Here is a 21085-nt window from a genome sequence, read left to right on the forward strand (position 1 = left end):
GCAAAAGTATAATCAGAGAGAAATCTCCAAGCCTAATAGCCACTGACTAGAGAGAAATGACAATTTTTAAAGTAACTACTTTTGTCACACACAGGTCAAAATGCAACAAATAAAATACTGCCCTCAATCTTTATAACAATAATGGTATTCAATATACCAGACACCGGCACTTCATAAAATAACCCTATTTCAAACATATTAGCAGAAAGTGGCTAGAAAAACAGAGAACTTCTGTTCACTGCAGTCTGTAATACACTGACACAGCTGCCCTTTGGTGGCCACTTCTCACTTAAGCAATAGAGGACAAAAATAAATTACCATTGCAGGTTCCAGCTGGCTGGCTGCCACAGACAGGTGTCATAACACACAGGCTATGAAGACTCCAAAAAAATCAAGAAAGGACATACTACCTGTGGGTTATGCAAGAATTGCTGAACGCAAGTCAATACTAATATTAACTTGGTAATCCCCTACCATCAAAAATAATGGTAAATCGTTAACCGATTTGTGCTGTTAGAGCAGTATTAATGATAAATCATCTGCTATCTTAGCAATACTTTTATTTTCTAGGCTAGCTCAAGGAGTCAGACTCTACTACTCAAATCCAGTTAGCTAACCAGTTATAAATTCAGCTAATACAATGAAGACCTAAGGCCAAATTTTCCAGCTTTAGAATAAGCATGGTGTAATCAGTGGCACCAAATGCTTGAGAAAAATCAGTACAATCAGCATCAGTCTGAAAGTTGTTACAAGGCAGTAATTAGGTTAATGCAAAGCCTAAAAAGTATGTAACTGTTGTAGTTTCTGTATATGCATTTTAAGTTCATAGGAGTGTACTAGGCTAATGGTCATGGGGGCCTTTACAAGCCTAGCCATAGGATTACCCTGGCATCATGCCACCCGACCTTAGTTCCCAGTGCCTCTGTCAAGTAGAGCCACTGGTGTTATCCCCCGGGGTGAATTTTCTATTTCCCATCCACTCATTAAGGTTTCTCTTGAAGAGGGTCAGCGAGGTGCTATGCTTGTCATGTATGGGAAAGTCTATTCCATAGCATGGGCAGTCTTCTGGGTTATGAACCTGTCCCTCCAGTACGTTCTGTTGATTGTGTTAATGAGGATGAGGTCTCTGGATCATGTGGTGCGGAGGGATTGGTATTTTAGATGTAGCATTTCTAACAGAGCTGGGTCAGACATGGATTTCTAAGTAAAGCAGAGATCGCCTCTAAGTAGGCGATATGACAGAGAATAGTTGGAGTTTTTTTGAGTCTGTCCATACAGGACAAGTGTTTAAGGCCTAGGATCCTCTTTGTGAGGTACTTTTGCGGCCTCTCCAGTTGTTGCAGGTGTCTAGTGAGGTACATGCCAAATAGGGCATTGTACTCTATGACTGTTTCAGTCTACTTTTCCCTCATTAGGCCAATGACCTCTTTCTGCCTGGATGCAAAACCCTTATAATGAGATGTGCCATTTTGAAAAACATTCAAAGAAGGATCTGATGTTGTCCTTTTCCATTCTTCCTCATTCATGGTTTACGGATCTGATCCTCGGATCCAACTCTGCCACATTTTTCAGACTTTAGATCCTAGTCTTGAGCTCCTCCCTCTTCCCATAATGCACTACACTACCTCTAACCCCTCAGATCTCATTTGCTGCCAAGAAGTGAATGGACGAAAGACCTCTCTCCAGTTGTGAGGATTTCTTTGTTCATCCTTCCGTATGCCTTTTTCTTGCCTGAAATGTCTTTAATCTCCCTCCCTCATTAGACATGCTTTAGTCTTCTGTTTGAGAATGTTTTCATGCCAGGGAACACCTCTCAGAGCAAGAAATCTGGACAAAGCCATAAATAAAAGTGGCACAAAGGCCCCAAAATAGGGACAATTTTTAAATATTGCTCTTACAAACTTAGCAAGTTGATAGAACAGGTTTTGCATTAGCATGAATTTTTCTGAAGGGTATGAAGTCAAACTCAAATGTCTGTCATTATTTTCTAACTTTAATCTTTAATGATGTGAATGATTTGCCACTAACTTGCCAGAAAAACAATTTTATGGAAACGGACCAAAAATAGGAGAGAAAATTTGGACATTCTGCATAAATCTGTACAGCTGAGAGATGTGTGCCTGGGTCAATACCAGTTGCCAGATTCTCTTTTTGCACTCTATCTTGCTACCTTTTCTTTATATTTCTTTCCTTTGGCTTTGATCAAAACTATTTTATTAACAAGTACGGACTTCAGTGGCCATCTGGACATTCAAAAATGGTCCGGACATGCATCGCTGTTATCAGCTTGTTGCGGTTTTTCAAGTTCTTGCTTTTCCCTTTAAATATCAAGTGTACAAATCCTGCCTTTCTAGCAAATTTCTGTTTGAATAGGTTAAAGGCTGTCCTCAGTTGCTTGGCAAGTTCCCTCGACATTCAGTTCCTTTCGCCCTACAGTGGTGTTTGTTTTTACTGCCAAGGTATTCAAGGTGCTAGAATCTGGTTGAATTGTAATGGACTTCTGGCTTGTGGCAGGTGCCGTGCATGGGTCTTCGGTCCCTCTTTGCTCTGGATTCGTTGCTTGTTGATTTTGCCTGCATGCTTCAATGGTTCTCTTAATAATTGTCCAGAATTTCTTTTTTTGTTAATAGATTGGAGCTATGCTTGCCTACTCAGTCTTGACTGTCATACCTCTCTACTGTACAGTTGTTTCACGGATGCCCAGTGTTTTTATTTAACTCTTGAAAAGGAGATTAAAATATAGGTTTGTGAGAGGCATCCTTGTTTTGGGGCTCCTCTCCCTCTGTTAACTGTGCATGTCCAATATGTTGCTAAGAGGTTGAGAAGCATACTTTTGTTTCCAGATGGTCTAAATAGTCCATGATTACAATGGTTCCTTCAGGGACTAACCCCTCACCCCCTCTTCAAAGACAGACATTATTTAAGAAAGTACCAGTTTTCAGGAATTCGGATCCTAGCCCTTGGATCCCAAGCTCTCCACAGATCCAATAGGTTGGCAGTAATCAAGCACTGCAGATTACTTGGAGCTAACATATAGAACTTCGGATCCTAGCCCTTGGACCCAAAAGATTCTTTGACCTCCTTCGGATCCAAAGTTCTCCATGATCCAACAGAAATATAATCAAGCACTGTAGATTATTTGGGGCCAACATACATGGCTTCGGATTCTAGCCCTCGGATCCTAAGATTGTTAGAACTCCTTCGAATCCAAAGTTCTCCATGGATCTGACAGGCTGGGTATAATCAGGCACTGCAGATTACTTGGAACTAGAATACAGGGCTTTGGCTTCTAGCCCTCAGATCCAAATATCCTTGTATCTCCCTCGGATCTAAAGTTCTCCATGGATCTGACAGGTTGGGTGTAAAAACAACATGTCAGGTAATTTGAAAATTCTTTGGATTCAAGACACTTGGATCTGATCAGCTGCAGTTTTCCCTTGAAAATAACACCCCCCCCCTTTTATCACTGGACCCTAGGTCTAGGATCAGACAGATCCTCACATTCTATGCTTAGGATCAGACAGAACACTTTGTGGGTAGGCGTAGCTTCTTTGGATTCAAGCAATTCCTTGGACCTGTTCTAAGCCAAGGTTTTGACAGACAAGTGTCAAACTCTTCTCGGATCAGACTTGAGTTGTTGAACCAGTGCAATTTCTGACAAGTTTATTTGGATCCTAGGCTCATATAGGTTAGTCAGTTTTTTTTTTGGTGCAAATCTGAAGTCCTTTGGATTCGAGAGGTAGAGACAATGCACTTTTTGCATCTCCAAAATTCCCTCCAATCCAGCCTCACTGTTTGCTCTTTTCTTCTGGCATGGATTTCCACTCAGTCCCTCCCTGTCTTGGCTTGCACAGATGGGTAACCAGTATTGTTTCCTAGCCTGGGATACTGTATCTCACTAGAGAGAAGTTTTCCTACTACTACTGGATTTACCCCCCCCCCTTTTTTTTTTTAACCTTGAATGAATTTGGTTTGCTGGCCCTCTCTCCAGTTGGTAATTTTATGTGCCGATCTAAATTTGGCAAATTAAACTATATAGATGGTCAGTATGTCCCCTTTTTTCAACAGATCCAGGACAATATGCTTTTTTTTAATTTTTATTTTCTACTTTTTTCCTACTTAACAGGGTCTCTCAGAAAGAGATGGTGTGCTGGCTTCTTAGAGTCAGTCCCACATGCTATTTTCGCCTATTCCACACACTGGTGACTCCTTGGATGTGCCCACTGTACCTGCAGGTACTCCTAAAAGGCTATGTATGGAACTTGGACTACAGAAGCAGAGGTGCTCTTCAAAATAAGAACTTCAGAAAACTTTCTCTGCCAAACCCCATCAGTGCTCCAGCAGCACTGTCCAACTGCCCATCTGTGGAAGCAGTCGGGAGATTTTTTTTTGCAGCACCTGCACTCCTAGACCAGCTTAACAGACTTCCCTTTTTCCCAGTTTGGAAATGAACTATGTGTTGAAAAGTCAAAATTCCAGATGTTTATGTTTCAGTCCATCCTACCGTTCTGCGTGAGGATGACTGGATATATTCTATGCATTTTCAGGACATGTACTGTTACAGCAAATTAAACAGGCCCCCCAGAAGACATCTGCGCTTCTGGCTAGGAGACGGTGATTACTGGTTCAGAGCTCTGCCCTTCAGACTCGACACAGCCCCCAGGATGTTTTTCCATATGCATGGCAGTAGTGGTTACTCACCTGCAGCTCAAAGGATTGTAAGTGTTGCTGTATCTGAATGACTGCCCCCTTAATGCTCCAACCAGGTATCAACTGTTACAAGCCAGGGATTGCCTGTTTCAAATCTCCAGATCACTGGGCATTACTATAAATCTGGCAAAATCGAATCTATTCCTGTACGGTATTTGAAATTCATATGTTCTCAAATCATAAACCAGGTAGCATCTTTGAATTCTTCACCACATCACATCATTTGGAAATCTAGTGTGGGACTCATTTCAGTTCCCCTTCAAGATTAATTCTGCAAGCTCATGGTGCTATTCCTTTTCAGCCTTTATCTGTTCCTATAAAATGAATTTACAATTATGTTTGCTGACAGAACCAATCAAACAACCCATTTCTAGGCAGGCTGTTCTCCCCCACCCTCCACAGCGATTACAGAAGCTTCCCATCCGGAGGGGGGGATGCATGTCAAGTGAAAAATGGTCCAAAGCACGTAGTCTTCCCTGGAGACTAGGTTGCATTATAATGTCCTAGAGATGACAGCTGTCCTACTAGTGCTGGAAGCCTTTCATGATGTTCTTCCGATAGGGACCATTGCAATGCACACTGACAACAGCATGTCAGCAACTTAGTATATCAACTAACAAGGAGGAACCCGATTCATACCACTTGTGCACAGAGGCCATGAGGGTTGGGGAGTGGGCAATTTCTTCAAATTGATTTCTAACTACAACACACATACTGTGAAAATCGAACGCTCTGTGAGACAGACTCAGTAGGTCTAGTCTGACTCCTCATGTGTGGTCCCTCAGTCAATCAGTTGAGAACCTGATGTTTAGCCATTGGAGCCAACCTTGTTATGACCTTCTTGCTTCCCCCTTAACTACAAATACAGCAGATACTTCTCTCTAATCCCTTGGTTTCGTGATTGGCCCCCCAGACTCCTTTATGCTTATTCCACTTTATCATTGATCTTGAAGTTTCTACAAAAACCTAGCAAGTGGTAGTGCTCTGTTTATCTCATTCCTCCTTTTTGGCTTTATCTAGTGTGGGGCCCATCACTCAGGTCTCATCTGAAATATCCTTCATGGATTCTGGAGCCCAGTCGGGATCTCCTATCTCACCCTTAGGAGATCCAATATCCTAATCTCCACATCCTCAAACTGACTGTATGGTTTCTCTATTTCCAGTTACTAAGCCTGTGCAGGCTTGCTCCCCTTGTTCGTGACAGTAGACAGCAGGTTCAGGACCTCTAACATTTCTTTGTTTATCCTGGCATAAGGTATGCTTCTAATCTCTCTCTCCCCCAACCCTTTCTGGGCTTATGAGAAGTTTATTTTAAAATACTGACTGCCATAATTATGTTTGCAATGTTATATTTGCATGTCTTTGGATTTTTCTCCCTCAGCCTCCAATGAAAATAGGCTCTATTGAACCAGTTGGTCAATTCCGGTAAACAAATGTTAAATAAAACTATAATAAATAAATTACATATATGGCTTTCCACTTCGAACATTGTCCTCTCTCACCTATTATTCTGTCTCCTTTCTGGCTAACCCCTTTTAAGGAGAGGGCAACTTCCTACCTTTACATCTAGAAAAACCACAGAATCAAATATTAACCAGTCAATTCTATCACCGGTCTTCTTCCCAATTCTTAGTAATGAAGCTGAGTACATGTCGCACCTGTTTGATGCTCACAGACAGCTGCATTTCTATCCAACAACCAAAAAAAAATACAGAGAATATGATCAACTATTTATATCCTTTCACCCAATCACTTAGGTCAAGCAGTGCCCAAAGTCACACTAGCTGAATAGATTACATATGGTATATATTTATTATCCATTTATTAAAAAGTTTACAATTGCCCTATCCTCCAAAAGCCCAGCCTACCAGGTCCATGAATATTTTCTCTCTTTTCTGCCAATTATGTTTAATTTTTATGGGACCAACAGTACAGAAAATCTGACCAGCTGTTTATTTCCTGTTCCTTTCTAACCACTTGGGTCAAGCTGTCCCAAATATAATCCTGGCCAAACAGACTGACCGTATTTTTGCTGATTTATTTTCAAAGTGGTTTAGAATTACCTCATCATCCTAGAGCCATTCTACCAAATCTATGACCACTTCATCAACTTTTCTGCCACAATTTCCTTGATAATTTTAATATAGTAACTTTTTTTTTTTTAGACGTGTAATCTTGTGATGCATTACAATCCACAGAAGTAGACCTTCCTTTGGTTCAACAGTGCCCTAGCATATCCTTCATTGAGGGCCTCCCAAGAATTATATAGCTGGGGACTCTAACCCATCAATGAGGAAGAAAAAAAAAGAAAAAGACATCAGATTTAGGAGTTATGTACTATAACATAACTTGGTATCTATGTTGTCCATTTTCATTCTTCCTCACCTTCCCTCCCAGCCATCCCCCGACCTTATCTTTCTAGAAGGATATTGGATGTTACACAAATTCCATTTTTGAGTGGTAATTCTTACATTATCTGTCCTGTCTCTATAATTCTACAGAGTCAGCAAACCTAATCTGAGAAGTTAGAGGTAGTGTAGTACATTATGAGAAGAGGGAGGAGCTCAAGACTAGGATCTAAAGTCTGGAAAATGCAGCAGAGTCGGGTCTGAGGACTGGAACCCATCAGTGAGGAAGAATGAAAACGGACAACACATGTACTTACCATAACTTGGGATCTAACCCCTAATTATTTTAAAATAGAAATCCATCTACCAAATATATGTTTTTCCACAAATGCCAGTTCAAGACAGAGGACTAACAGATCAATAACAACACATGAGAAAATCGGCCATAGTTGTTTTTACAAATAGCTTTAATTATTGCTTTTTTCCAATCAGCTGATATGGTACTTCCCCTACACTGAAATGAAATAACTGTCACACTTCTCCAATTCTATAAACACCTACCTAAGGAAACTGATGTGGAGTAGTCACTGCAGACACTAGAGGGGCTTGGGACAGATCAGAGCAAAGATGGGACACCACTTCTCTCGTGGACTGCTATTGCTTTTCCTAACAGAAGTTAAATTCAAAACATCACTTCCAGCATAATTAATGCAGTCATTAAAATACTGCAGTTGCCTTCTACCTTCCGCCATCCAGTGTCTACCTATAACACCCCCCCCTCCTTTTCCCTTCACCACTCTTGTTGCATCTTTTGCCACACCTACTTTTCCTATTCTTCCCTCTTTAAGTCCCCCATCAATACCTCAACCTACCCACTCTCCTACTCCATCCCTCTGTCCTTCCCTCCTTCTACTCCCTACTATTTTAACACTTCCACCTAAATAGTACTTCCTTTCCCTTTCCCACAAATCAACCCCTCAAAGTTTTTGCCTCACTTTCTGCACAAAAGGAATTCTGTGCATGCATTTATGGGTTTACTTCTAAATTTCCAAGTTTCAAAACTTGAAATTTCTTATGGTCGAGACCGTACGATTGAAATTTTGAAACTTCAAACCATTTAAAAAGAGATTGCTGTAGTGTGGAATGGTACATTTACAGTTTTCCTTGCTGTAGTGCAAACCTGGAGTTGGTATATTTAATTAGCAGGGGTGTGGGAGGTGCGGGGGGGGGGGGGCTTGCCTCCTTGCAAAAACATAAAAAAAAGACAGTTTCAAAACTTCGATCTTATAGTCTTGACCATAAGAATTTTGAAGTTTTGAAACTTCAAAATTTAGAAGGCGACCCACACATATACTTGAAGCAAGGCACCCTCAGGGTCTCAACTGCATGGAAACCATCACCCCAGTCCTGAACCTCAGGGCACTTAACCATACTAACTACAACTAATCGGCTCCTAGTAAGATATGCTATCTATTTCGCTCACTGTTTTCTCACTGGTATAAGGCATAATGTATTCATTTTTTGAACATCAATTGTTTATAAGCAGAACTAAAATTGCAGTAAGTTAATGTATCAGCCCTCACAAAAGTTACAATTGTTAGCTCAACTTTTAATTATTTTTAATTTAAAAGGTAAAATTTCAATGTTAAACTACAGTTAACTTTTTACTACCTAATGTACGCTCTCCCTGATGAAGGAGCAGCAGACAGGCTACCTTCCTATCTGCCCCGAAAGCGCCGGACATCTCAGAATCTTTCTCAGAACCAAGCTTGCTTCCAATGTTTTACAGATGGCAGTGGCAAGTCTAAATTTAGAACTATAGTCAGTAACCCCAGAGTTTTACAGTTCAATTTTAATTTTAAATTTAATTTTTATTATTTTTTTGGTTACATTTAAATTTACGTTTTAGTACAGTTTTTTCAAACATAGGTATAATCGTGACAAAGCAAAAGGCTCCAACGCATTGCTAGAGGTTAGGAATGGCACATATGAACAAGAAGCTGGTTAATAAAAAACTAAATAAGAGGAATGAGATGCTTCCAACCAGGTCCGTCTTCACCTTGTAGGCCTACTAGGGGCCACACCCCCAACTAGTCACTTCTCATTGGACATCTCTCAACCACGCCCCCTCCACAGTAGCATAAAAGCAGCACAGCAACAGCTCTCAGGTCATTCTGACCAGTGCTTGGGGAGTGCACAAATAGTCCTTTTTAGGACTCACACATAGCAAAAGAACCGAACATCTGTTCAAGAAGGACAACTGAGATCGACACCACCGCGGAACACCGAAGGACACAACAGCAGCTCTTCTCAGAGCCCATTGTGTCCATACACAAAACAGCTCTTTTCAGAGCTCACGTGGATCTGCACCTTACACCAGACAGCTCTTCTCAGAGCTCACAGACATCTGTGAAAGCTCTGGTAAGAGCAACCAGAGACACATTGAAGAATAAAACAAAAAAGTTCTTATTAGAGCTACCACCAACACCCGAATGGGCATTCAAAACACAAATAGGCCCTTCTCAGAGCTCAGAGAAATCTGTATCAGCTTCGGTAAGACCAGCCGGAGGCACAGACACAGCTTTGGTGAACCAAACAAAACAGTTCTTTTTAGAACTACCGCATCTGCCCGAAAGGGCATTCTAAACACAAAACAGCTCTTCTCAGAGCTCATAGAGATCTGTAACAGCTCTATATAGAGCTCCAGCTGCCCACAGGGCTAAAATAGCTCTTTTTAGAGCTAGCTCCACCACCGACTACATGTGGAAATCTGTTCACCGTTTAGGATCAAGAGTGAAAGGCTTTGTAAAGTTGGATATTCCTTCCCTCCGGGCAGGCATCACTCAGGATCGAAAACCCAAGAGGTCACACCTATTTTTCTGGTTTTCTATATATATATGTATGTGTGTGTGTGCGTATACATACACACACACACACACACACACACATATATATATATATATATATATATATATATATATATATATATGTATGTGTGTGCGTATACATACATACATATACATATACACACACATATATATATATATATATATATATATATATATACATACATACATACACACACACACACACACACACACACACACACACACGTATATACATACGCCAATGTTTGTATTTATACTTTTACAGTTTTAACTTCTTGTTTTTGTACATCCTATTTTTGTCATGAAAAAACTTTGCACAGCGTAACTGTTAACAAATGTTAAATATTTTTTGTTGTCATATCCAGGTTGAGAAAGAGTCTAACGGGCCAATGTTCCACCTTGATTAAAAATTAAAGTTATGAATGGTCTACAATGTCAAATAAGGGTATTAACATCACTATTGCTACTTTTGTCACGTCAAGCAACTTTAACTTTCAGATGCTGAATGATAATCCCGATACAATTTGTAGTTAAAAAAAAAAAAAAAAAAAAAAAGTAGCTCTTGATTGCAAAGGTGTCTGCAATGTGCAATTATCAAAACAGTGTAAGAAACTTTTGTGTGGAAGATTTTCACTCCATATATCTCTAGTTAATCACTGTATATTAATCAGATCAGACAAAAGTAGTAGAAGTAGCAAACTCGTCTTAAGTAAAAAAAAAAAAATAAAATAAAATAAATATATATATATAAAACTCTACAGGATTACTAAATATTTGAAAGTAATCCAAGCAAGGCAGGCAGTCTGTTTCCAGTTGAAAATCCTTTAAGTACATAGACAAGTGATCCAAGTAAAACAAAAATTATCCTATTCATTGCACTATCAAGAAAAACCTGTAAAGAAAAATGACATGTGGGCCTAAATAAGACATTTGAAGAATGCATCATTTCCACTGTCTCTGATGCCATAGCATGGTGCCTTCTCGCCTATGCTATGGCATCAGAGACAGTGGAAATGATGCCATAACATGGTGTCTTTTCGCCTATTTACTCTTTTGTGTTCTGATCATTTTCGTTAACCAGACCATTCCCTCGTTCCCACCCCATGTTCACTCTGAACTGGTCAGCTAATATATGTAAATACCACAAATGATCTTGTGTACAGCAGATTTCTGTAACTATCATAGCATTTTGCTATTTCCTGCTCAACACTTTATAGAGAGCTTAGATTTTGGACACAGGTGGATAATCCTGTTTTTATGGCCTACAACTCACCTTCTTCATATTTCAACTCTACAACACAGACTCTGAGCAAATGGAGTAGAGGAACCTCCTGCTGGTGCTAATGCAGTTACAACTCTCCCCCAGCTGGAACTTAGACGAAGCCTCAAGTCCAGGAGCATCAACATGAGCTGTTGCAGCAGATGAGATTTCATGCTCTCATTTGGGGGTGGGGTAGATATAAGCCAATATTGATAGTTGATGTTCAGTGGCAAACAACCATAAATGAAGACATGTAAGTCAGTGCTTTGGGCCATGAGCAAGAGAAAACAGGGAAAGTAATATCATAATTATTCCATTACTTTCAGGTGGAAAACCTAAAACTAAAACTCAAAAAAGAAAAGATTAAAAAAAAAGACTACTAAACCTCCACATCAGACTCGGCGTCACTCTCCAACCAAGCAAAAGTGTTGACCTACCTGATGTGCTTGCTGAGGTGGTGTCCCATGAGGAAAGGTTCCCGGGGAAGCTGGCCGAGTTGGATGGGCGTATGTCAGGCTAGGCTGTATAAAAAAAAAAATCCAAGAAAATAAGTAGTCAGCCAGATGTTAATAAAATTAGTTAAAGCAACGAGTTAACAAATCAGTGACATCTCACTCTGTATTATTCTGCTATGAGGCAACCTCTGTAGGAATGACCTAGCATTACAGAGCTCTGTTCATCTACAAAAAATAGATGAATGCTAGACAAGCCATTACTTGGCTATGGAAAACCAATACACTGACCAAGAAATTCTATGTTTAAAAACTAGTGTGAGCCTTATCGGTTACAGACCAGAATTTATAGAGGTGTTAGAGAGAGAGAGAGAGAGAGAGAGAGAGAGGGAAACTGACCATGGGATATTCCATTCCATCAGTTTTAAGATATATGCAATGATCTCAGGGTGACCTTTCTGTTGTGCTATTCATACAAAAACAATTTTATGAAAACACTGATATCAGTTTTTAGGTGCATTTACAATACTAAGGTGAAAAGATGCCATTCTCTTTCATACATTCACAAACGGATGTTTTGCATATTATAAATGTCTTCATGCAGACCCCATACTTAATAAGCTGTATTCTGCATGTATATAAGGAAACTGATACTGCATGGTGTCATGGTGTAGAGGGATAAAGCCCTGACTAGGACCCAGATGGCAAGAGTCTGAGGAGCAGCCCTAGTGCTGGGGCAGCCAGGGCAGGGGAATGGAAGTGAATGGCCAATTCTGGCTCCCCCATCCTGGGAAGAGATAGATGTGCCATTTGACCAATCACCACAATGAAAGCTTAGGCGTACTCAGAACTGAATGGCAGGATTAGGGAAGTGGGCTAGAGGATACCAAGCCAGTGATGGTAACTCTCAAATGACAGCATTGTAGGCCTCCAGTAACAAAAGTGCTTATGTCAGTCACTGGGCAGGGTACAATTAGGGGTTAACAGAAATGCTCAGCTGTCCTTATGAAAACCCTTGGCCAGATCAAAAAAAAAAAGCAGCATTAGGGGAGCATTGAACCTTTTGGTGGGTTTTAAAGCTGCAGGAGGTCTGATGGTGAAACCAGATCTCTCCTGTGGGCTTCCAGACTACTCACCTGAAGATGGGCATAACATGGGGCTAGACAGCCATTCACAGTGAAAAACCGGCGGTCAAAAATATGGCTAGGGTAAAGAGCAACCTTCTTACCTGTTTGAGGGGGGGGATCATACTTGTTGGCTACCTGCCTGGATGATGGGTTCATACTTGTTAGTTACTGCATGAGGCAATGCCCAAATAGTCATTGATAAGAAACAAGTACAGTTGGCATAATGGTTAAAATCTTTACTTCATAGGTACAAGGTTTGATTCTGACCTCTGGTTATTGGCTAGGCTTGTTAACAGTTTGCTGAGTCAAGGCCTAGTATTTACCTATGAATGAAGGGGCTCAGACAAATTGGAGATAGGCTTGTGATCAGCAGGTAGTGAGAAAAAAAAGATTATATTAAAAAAAATGATGAGAATATTTTCTTTGCCTTGGCTTAATGAATGGGATCCCCTTTACTTGTTGTTAAAATTGCACATTGAATATTGGGACACCTCTCCTTCTCCTGAATACAAAACAGCTAAAGGACAGTATCTTTTGTCCATACCTTCAGAGAGGGCATCCTACTTCTTAAAGTACAGTTGTGTAAGTAAACTTACCAAAACAGAACAGGTTTGAATGTTCACTACTGGAGTGGCCTGAGCTATACGGGTAGATTACCACAGCTTAGAAGAACTGGGAGGAGAAAGGGGAATAGTCCAGGAGCTCCTAGAGAATTAATTTATTTTAGAGTGTTTTGCAGAAGTATGTACTGAGGACCAAGCTTCTAGAATACAACCCTTTCTAAAAAAACAAAGATGAAATCCATACCTGGTAGTGTGAGCCTTGTCCCTTCCTGGAATAATTTTGCTGTGGTGGAAATAACAAAAGGAAATAGTTTGCTTTGACATAGGTTGTCCTGTCTTTTCACCTTCACAAGAAATGAACTGACCACAACTTTTGAAATATTTTGTTCTGTCAAGATAGTAACCGAGTTGTCTGTGGACATCAGAGGTATGCAGTATCCTTTCTCCCTCATTTTTACGTTCTAGAAAAAACAAACATTCACATGCAACTAAAGAGTAGGATATATTGGTAGACGAGCAGAAATGGCTGACAAATGAACCTTGACAGGGAAGTAAGAATGACCATAGGATAGTAACACAAATACTGTAAAACCAGAGAAACAGTAAATGTGAATGGGTGTGCTGCTTGTTTAGCTGGCATCAACTAGAAAACCTTTTCCATTTGTTAATGTACGATTTTCCAGAAACAGGCTTCCTTTCCTCCATTAACACCTGCTGCACATCCTCAGAAGGCAGTTTCTTAAAAAGTATTAAAATGTTATCCTCCATCAAGTCAAACGCAGTTGTTTGGGATTGGGATGCATCAAACAACCCAATCTTGTATGAGGAAATTCAATCTGTGAGGAAGCTTGTAGAAACTGCCCCTGAACACTTCCAAAAGGAAGGAAAGAAAGTTATGTACTTACCATAACAAAAAATATCCGTGTTGTTTGCTTCTGTCTGGTTCAACCTGTGTGCAATCAGACATGAGCCCGTCCAGATTTCACAGACTTCATCCTGTTGAGCTCTGCCCCCCCCCCCCCCCCCAATAAATCACTCACTCCTCAGGACTACCTCAAATTTTGCCCCATATTATCAAACAGTGACAATACTCAAAACTCCATGGGCAATAAAGCACCTCAAAACAGAAAGGAAAGAGGTATCTCCATGACTCGGTCATTCCATGGTCAAACATACTGCAAAAATAAAATGGTCAGAGGGAAGGAATGTTGAACCAGATGGGAAGCGACAACATGGATTTGTCATTATGGTAAGTACATAACTTTCATATCCAATGTTTTCTTTTCCATCTGGATTCAACCACTGAGACAGAGTCCCCAGCCAAAAAAACTCCATGGAGGTCTCACAGAAAGATACTGTGCAATACGGTGGAACCAAAGGAAGCCCTGGACCTTGACTAAAATTTGTAGTGGGGCACACAGATGTGAGGACCTACCCGGCAGCAGATGCACAAATCATCCAACACAGCTCTAGACAACAATGCTGTAGTAGTCATAGCTCTAGGAGAATGACCTTCTGGTTTTTTACCCTGCAAGTGCTTTTCAATCAAACTATACCCAAAAAAGAGTTTCTCATTTGGAGGGAGTAACCTTAGACAAGGACATGTCCAACTGGGATTTTGAAAAATAAACAAGTGATCAGACTTTCTGAAAGATTTCATTCTCTCCATATAAAACTTCAACTGTCTGAACATAGAGACTATGCAGCATGCATTCCACTTTTTTGGAAAACTTAGGAAAAATTTCAAGTAAATGAATGGAGTGGTTCAAATTGTTCTCCATAGCCACCTTAGGAAGAAAAGAAGCATCTATGTACAGGGAGCCCGTCTTTATGAAACAAAAAAGTACAGAGGTACTGATGAAAGGGCTTGCAACGCTGGCACCTGCTTGGTGGAAGTAATCACTACCAAGAATAAGGTCTTGCAAGATGACTAAGTCAATTGTAGCAGACGGCTTAAAATGAGAAGCAGCCAACATCTGAAGCATGATGGGCAAATCCCAAAAAAGGCCCGGGTCCCTGACTGAAGGACATAAAAATGTACCCTTGAGGAAAGCCTTGGAAATTTTGAGAGCTGCTAAAAAAAGATATGTTCTTACCATAATGTTACATGTTTGTCCATAATCTCCTTCTTTCTTGCTGTTTGGGTTCGGAACAGAGCATCGGTTCTGACTCAGCATTTTACTAAAGCTCGAGAGCTTCCATTGCCTTGAGGTTATACACTTATCCCATGATGCCCAGAGAAGGTAACCCAGATCTTGTTTGCAAACCCTAACAAAACAGAAACTAACACCCCACACACACACACAGAGTTAATCATCCTTAGCCTAAGTCTTATGAGGCAAGAAGGAAACTGGAGTATGTTAGTAACCAATTCAAATGTTTCTCTCGATCCTCCAGGAGTGAAGGAAGGGGGAAGGAGGTTGGGACTCAAGAAAGAAGGCGAGATTATGAACAAATATGGAACGTTATGGTGAGTACATAACTACTTTATGTTATGTTGTCCTATCTCGCCTTCTTTCTTGCTGGTTGGGACAGTGTCCCCAGCACCTTCTTTCTTGGGTGGCTCAAGGGAGTAGACTCATCAGAACCATGACACCAAATGAAGCTCTGTTCCGGGAGGCCATGTCTACTCTGTAATGAGTGATAAAGGTATGAGGTTTGACCCATGTGGCTGCAGCACAGATTGAATCCATAGGTAATCCTGCCTGAAAGACGACCAAAGTTGAAATAGCTCTTGAGTGGCCTCAAATCTTCCCTGGCAATTGTCTATGCTGAGAATTATATGCATAGGAAATGGTATCAGCCATTTTGATAAGGTAACTTTAGAAACTGGTGTGCCACTCAAATAATTGATCAGATTTTCTAAACTCCTTGGTCCTTTGTAGGTAGAAACATAGTTGTCTGTGCACATCTAACTGATGAAGCATATATTCCGCCCTGTTTCCATAGTTTGGGAAAAAGATTGGCAGGTCAATAGACTGATTCAAATTGGTCTCTGAACATACCTTGGGGAAAAAAGGAAGGATTAGTTCTAAGAGAGAGACCGTCTTTGTGCAACACTAAATAAGGAGGGTGTATAGACAGAGCTTGGAATTCTGAAACCCCTCCTAGCCAAAGTAATAGCTGTCAAAAAAGAGTCTTCCAGGTAAGAAATTTCAAATGACAGGAGGAATCTGGTTCATAAGGGGAGGGGGGGGGTCAGTGTAGTAAGAACTAAACTGAGCTCCCAAGGAGAGGTGGTTCCCTTAATGGAGGCCTTAGTAAAAATACCTCTCGAAGGCTTTGCATAATCATGAGACATTATTTTTGACCCCATATCTCATATGTAATAGTTGGAAATGGCAGCTAATTGTACACGTACAGTAGCTGCACCTCCACTGAAAATCTCTGCTAAAAAGTCTAGAATTTTTGCAAAGCCCAAGAAGACAAACCTCTTCCATTTGCTAGTGTACAGTTTCCTGGCTGCAGTCTTACAGGATGAGACCAAAATATGACGCACTGCAGGTTATATGTCTAGAAGCGTGGCTAAGATTGGTAGAGGAGCAGCTAAGCTGTCAATTTGAGGGACTGTATAGAGGGATGGAGCATTCTTGACTGATGGGTCAGAAGATCTGGTACAGAGTCCAGAATCCAAAGCTCCTCCTGGAGATGGGTCCAAAGGAAGGGGAACCAGATTTTTCAAGGCCAGTACGGAGTGATGAGAATTACCCTGCAACTCAACAATCTGGCTTTCTGTAGAACTCTGGAGATTAGTGGAAATGGGGGGGAAGGCATAAAGAAGTCTTGGGGGCCAGTCGTGAACAAGTGCATCCCTTGGTGACCCCCCCCCCCCAAGGTAGCTGCTGCATTTGGCGTTTATGGACGTGGCAAAAAGGTCGCAGCAAGACTGGCCCCACTTGTGAAAAATTTGATTTGCAATTTCCTGTTTTAGGGACTTCTGAGGCATCAAAATTGCTCTGCTTAATTTGTCTGTTATCACGTTGGATTTCCCTGGAATATGCATTGCAATCAGAAAACATTGAGAAGTTATTGCCCACTGCCATACTCTCAGGGCCTCTCCATGCAGGAGATAGGATCGGGTTCTGCCCTGTTTGTTGATGCACCACACCAGTGACATGTCTGTCTGTACTGCAATCGTACATACTGAAAGAGAGTTTTGGAATGCCTGGAATGCCAGAAGCACCACCCTCATCTCTAGGACACTGATGTGCAAATGGTACTCATGTTCCTGACAAATTCCTTGGATGGTCTTTCCCAGATAATGACGCCCCCATCTGGGAAGCATCCGTGGTCACTGCAGCTACTGGCTGGGGGACAGTGAATGGCCTGCCTAGAGTCACCTGTGTTTATTGAAGCCACCAGTGTAGATCCTTCTTGCAGGAGTCTGTGATGAAGATCTTGTGGGACATGGGCGACTCCTGCATAGACCACTGAGCAAACAGTAGCCTCTATAGAATTCTCATATGTAAAGGTGCTACAGAGCGTTACAGCAGCCACAATAGTGCCTAAGACCTTTAGAACAAACTTTGACTGTATTTTTTTCTTCAAAAGCAAGATGAACACTTGATGGCAGAGTCTCTGTACCCTGTCTAGAAGCAATTCTGCTACCATGTTTTTTGTGTTTAATTCTGCTCCTATGTATGTAATACGCTGTGATGGCAACAAGGCAGATTTTTCGAAATGTATGGTAATGCCCAGCTCCGAGCATAGATGGATGGTGGTGTCTCGTCTTGGTTAGTAGATGCTCGGTGGTAGCGGTGAGGAGTCAGTCTTATTATGGAAACAGCTGGAAGCCTAGCCGTCTCAAGCAAGCGGCGACTACTGCTATGCATTTGGTAAACACACTGGGGGCGGTAGCGAGTCCAAAGGGCAGAGCTCTGAATTAGTAGTGACTGGCTCCCAGCCACAAGTGCAGATTTCTCCTGGATCACCTGTCCATCTTTCTATGGTAGTATGCATCCTGGAGGTCGACTGAGCACATCCAATCGTCTTTTCCCAGAAATGGGAGAAGAGACTGCAGTGTCACCATCCGGAACTTCGTTTTCTTGACAGACTTGTTTAGTCTGCTGAGATCCAAAATGAGTCTCCAGTCCCCGTCTTCAAAGGAACTACAAAGAACCTTGAGTAAGTTCCAGATACGATTTGGCCTGTGGGGACTTTTTGGATGACACTTTTTCTAGCAACCTTTGAATCTCTAAGGTTGCTTGATCCCTTTGACAGGGTTGAATGCCTGGGACTGATTTCTTTGTGGGGGTGGGGTGGAGAAGGGTATGTTGTATACCCTAGATATAATGGACTGTACCAATTTGTCTCGAGTGATGTTAAGCCAGGCTTTTGGGTACAGTGATAAGTCTGTCCCAGACTGCCTCCAGAGGTGGGCAGATGGGCCTCCTTTCAGTAGCGTTGGAAGGGCCTGCCAGAGAAAGCATCTCTGTTGACCTCATTTTGCGGACCCCCTTTGATGCATGAATGGCGTCTTCCATTGTTGTTTTCCCCTCTGCCCCTAGGGGAAAATTCACAAGGCGTGTCCGAAGCTCTTTGGGTTTTACAGAACCACATCTTCTTGCCCTTCTGGCCTTGGGTGTAAGGCCTGGTATGGATGGAAAAACGTACTTACACGGCAGCCAGAGTTTTGCCTTCCTGTTCACAGCGGGTCAGAGTCTCTTCTACTTTTGGGTCGAACAAAAACAAGCCATCAAAACGGGTGTTTATGAAGAAAACAAAGAGTTCTGAAAACACACATCCAGGAATGTCTCCTGAGAGCTATTCCTGTGCCTGCTGCCCTACTAGCTCCATCAGCTGCATAAGAGATGAGCAGCATTGGGGAGTTGACTATAGAACCTAAGGTAGTAAGCTGAGAGAAGACTTTGTCCAACACCCCAGCAGTTATAGCACCTTGGAAGGTATCTCCAAACTCCTTCAGGAGATCCCACTGAAGCCTGATAAAGTGGGTTAGGTAGCTCTGTGGCCGGTGAGTAAAGGCAGCTGATGAAAACATACACTTCCCATATCTGTCCATCGTTCGAGATTCCTTTTTCAGAGGATGGACAGATGAAGTCTCAGCCAACTCCTTTTTGGTGGCCGCCGCTATCACCATAGCATCTACCGGAACACCTATGTCAAAAATTCCTTGTTTGAAGGGTCGGTAATGAAATTATTTGGCCTCCTCGGAACAGGTCCTAAAGATTCTGGGGAGACCCCACCTTTCGAATGACACCAAGAAACCATCTGAAAGGCGGAGACACCCAAGAGGTGGAGGGTCAAGATCCAAATACCTCCAGCTATACAGACGACTCATCAAAAGGGGTAAGAGTCTTCAGCCACCTGTCTGTTTCAGGATCTATAGGATGTCTGAAAAGCAGACATCCTCAGAGGGTGACTGTGGGAACCCTTCTGAATCCTTTAAGTCTGTATCAGAGCTGACAGAATCCTCATGGGACCCTCTGGAGGGGTCCTCTGGGAAGACTTTAGAAGACAGTGACTCAACCAATGGGGTGTCCTGGAGCATCGGTTCTCTACGTTTGGGGGGAGGGATGGCACAGAGGCAGACACTGGACTTTTGGGGAAGACTGCCTGGATCAGAAGGTGAAGCTGTCTGGGGTGAAAGCACACTTACAACTCGAAGGCACCACGATCCTGGCACGAAATAGCCTCCGATTCTGAAGAAACAGAAGACTTCCCCCGTACCAAGGAAGTGGACTCAGAGGACCCGTGCTCACCTGCGATGAAGCCCCGACAGGTAGATTGAGATACAAGTGCTCGACCCGACTCTCCTGTGGACCCAACACAGGAGTGTCAGCTGCCAGACCCCTTAACAGAAGATGGTACTGAGGAGGTCAGAAAAGGAGTCGGGGCCAAAAACTCAGGGAGGAGTCTCGGACCTGATGGTTCACCACAAAGACAACCAAGCACGCCGGCATAAACCACTCGGGTCGGAGGAGGAAAAGAAGCAAGGGCTAAGGTGTCGACTCCAGTTCCTTATGGGCAGGACTCAAAAATTTGGCCAGTGCCGTTGTCTGAAGTAACCTCTTGACTAACAGTTCCACGTAGTCATCAGATAAGCTCCTGAAGGATTGGGAGGATGGGGATGAGGACATAAAACTACCAGCTATGCATTCTAATAATGGTAAATGAGGAACCGAGGAGATTGGCTCAGACTATGACTCCTACTCACTTCCATTAACCCTTGAGGAAGCGATGGAGATGATTTCTCGGGCCAAACATTCTTCTGGTCTGCAGCCTTTGCTACTTCTCTTGCAAGATCAGTCATAGCAGCCGTAGAAGACTGGTTTGTGGATTATTCAGATTTGGGAGACAGAGGGTTTTGAGGAAATCTGGGTACCTTCTAGTACATCAAGGGGAGTTTTAAGCAAACCCCTAACAATTAACTTATTCCTGAGCTCCTGTAACACTATCAAACAAAAGCCATGGCAAATGGAGGAGGAATCTTGGAAGTGAACTGCAGCTAGACAATAAATGCAACTTGTGCACCTGTCAGTAAGTGACATCTTTTGGTATAAGACTCACACTTTTTAAAACCAGATTGTTTGATTTCCTTGTCTTCCTTGGATATATTAACAACACAAGGCACCACTATACTATCAAGGAAAAAGTAAGATACAAAAAATGTATCACAGAAAAAATAGTGTATTGGCAAAAAACACTAACAGATTAACACGATCCTATTACACACACAAACACATATATATATATATATATATATATATATATATATA

The 21085-nt window shown here is 41.8% G+C and overlaps 1 protein-coding gene across 1 annotated transcript in view; it reads right to left on the minus strand.

Annotated features, from left to right (window-relative positions):
- GPS2 (G protein pathway suppressor 2) overlaps positions 1-21085 on the minus strand; it is a 1799357-nt gene that overhangs the window by 73035 nt on the left and 1705237 nt on the right. The window contains exon 10 of the mRNA XM_044077034.1: positions 11645-11728. Within this exon, the coding sequence (XP_043932969.1) occupies positions 11645-11728 (84 nt within the window). The remainder of the gene's footprint in view (positions 1-11644; positions 11729-21085) is intronic.

The sequence above is a fragment of the Protopterus annectens genome, chromosome 7.part0, assembly GCF_019279795.1.
Source record: "Protopterus annectens isolate FY-2018-M chromosome 7.part0, PAN1.0, whole genome shotgun sequence".
Lineage (NCBI taxonomy): Eukaryota > Metazoa > Chordata > Ceratodontiformes > Protopteridae > Protopterus > Protopterus annectens.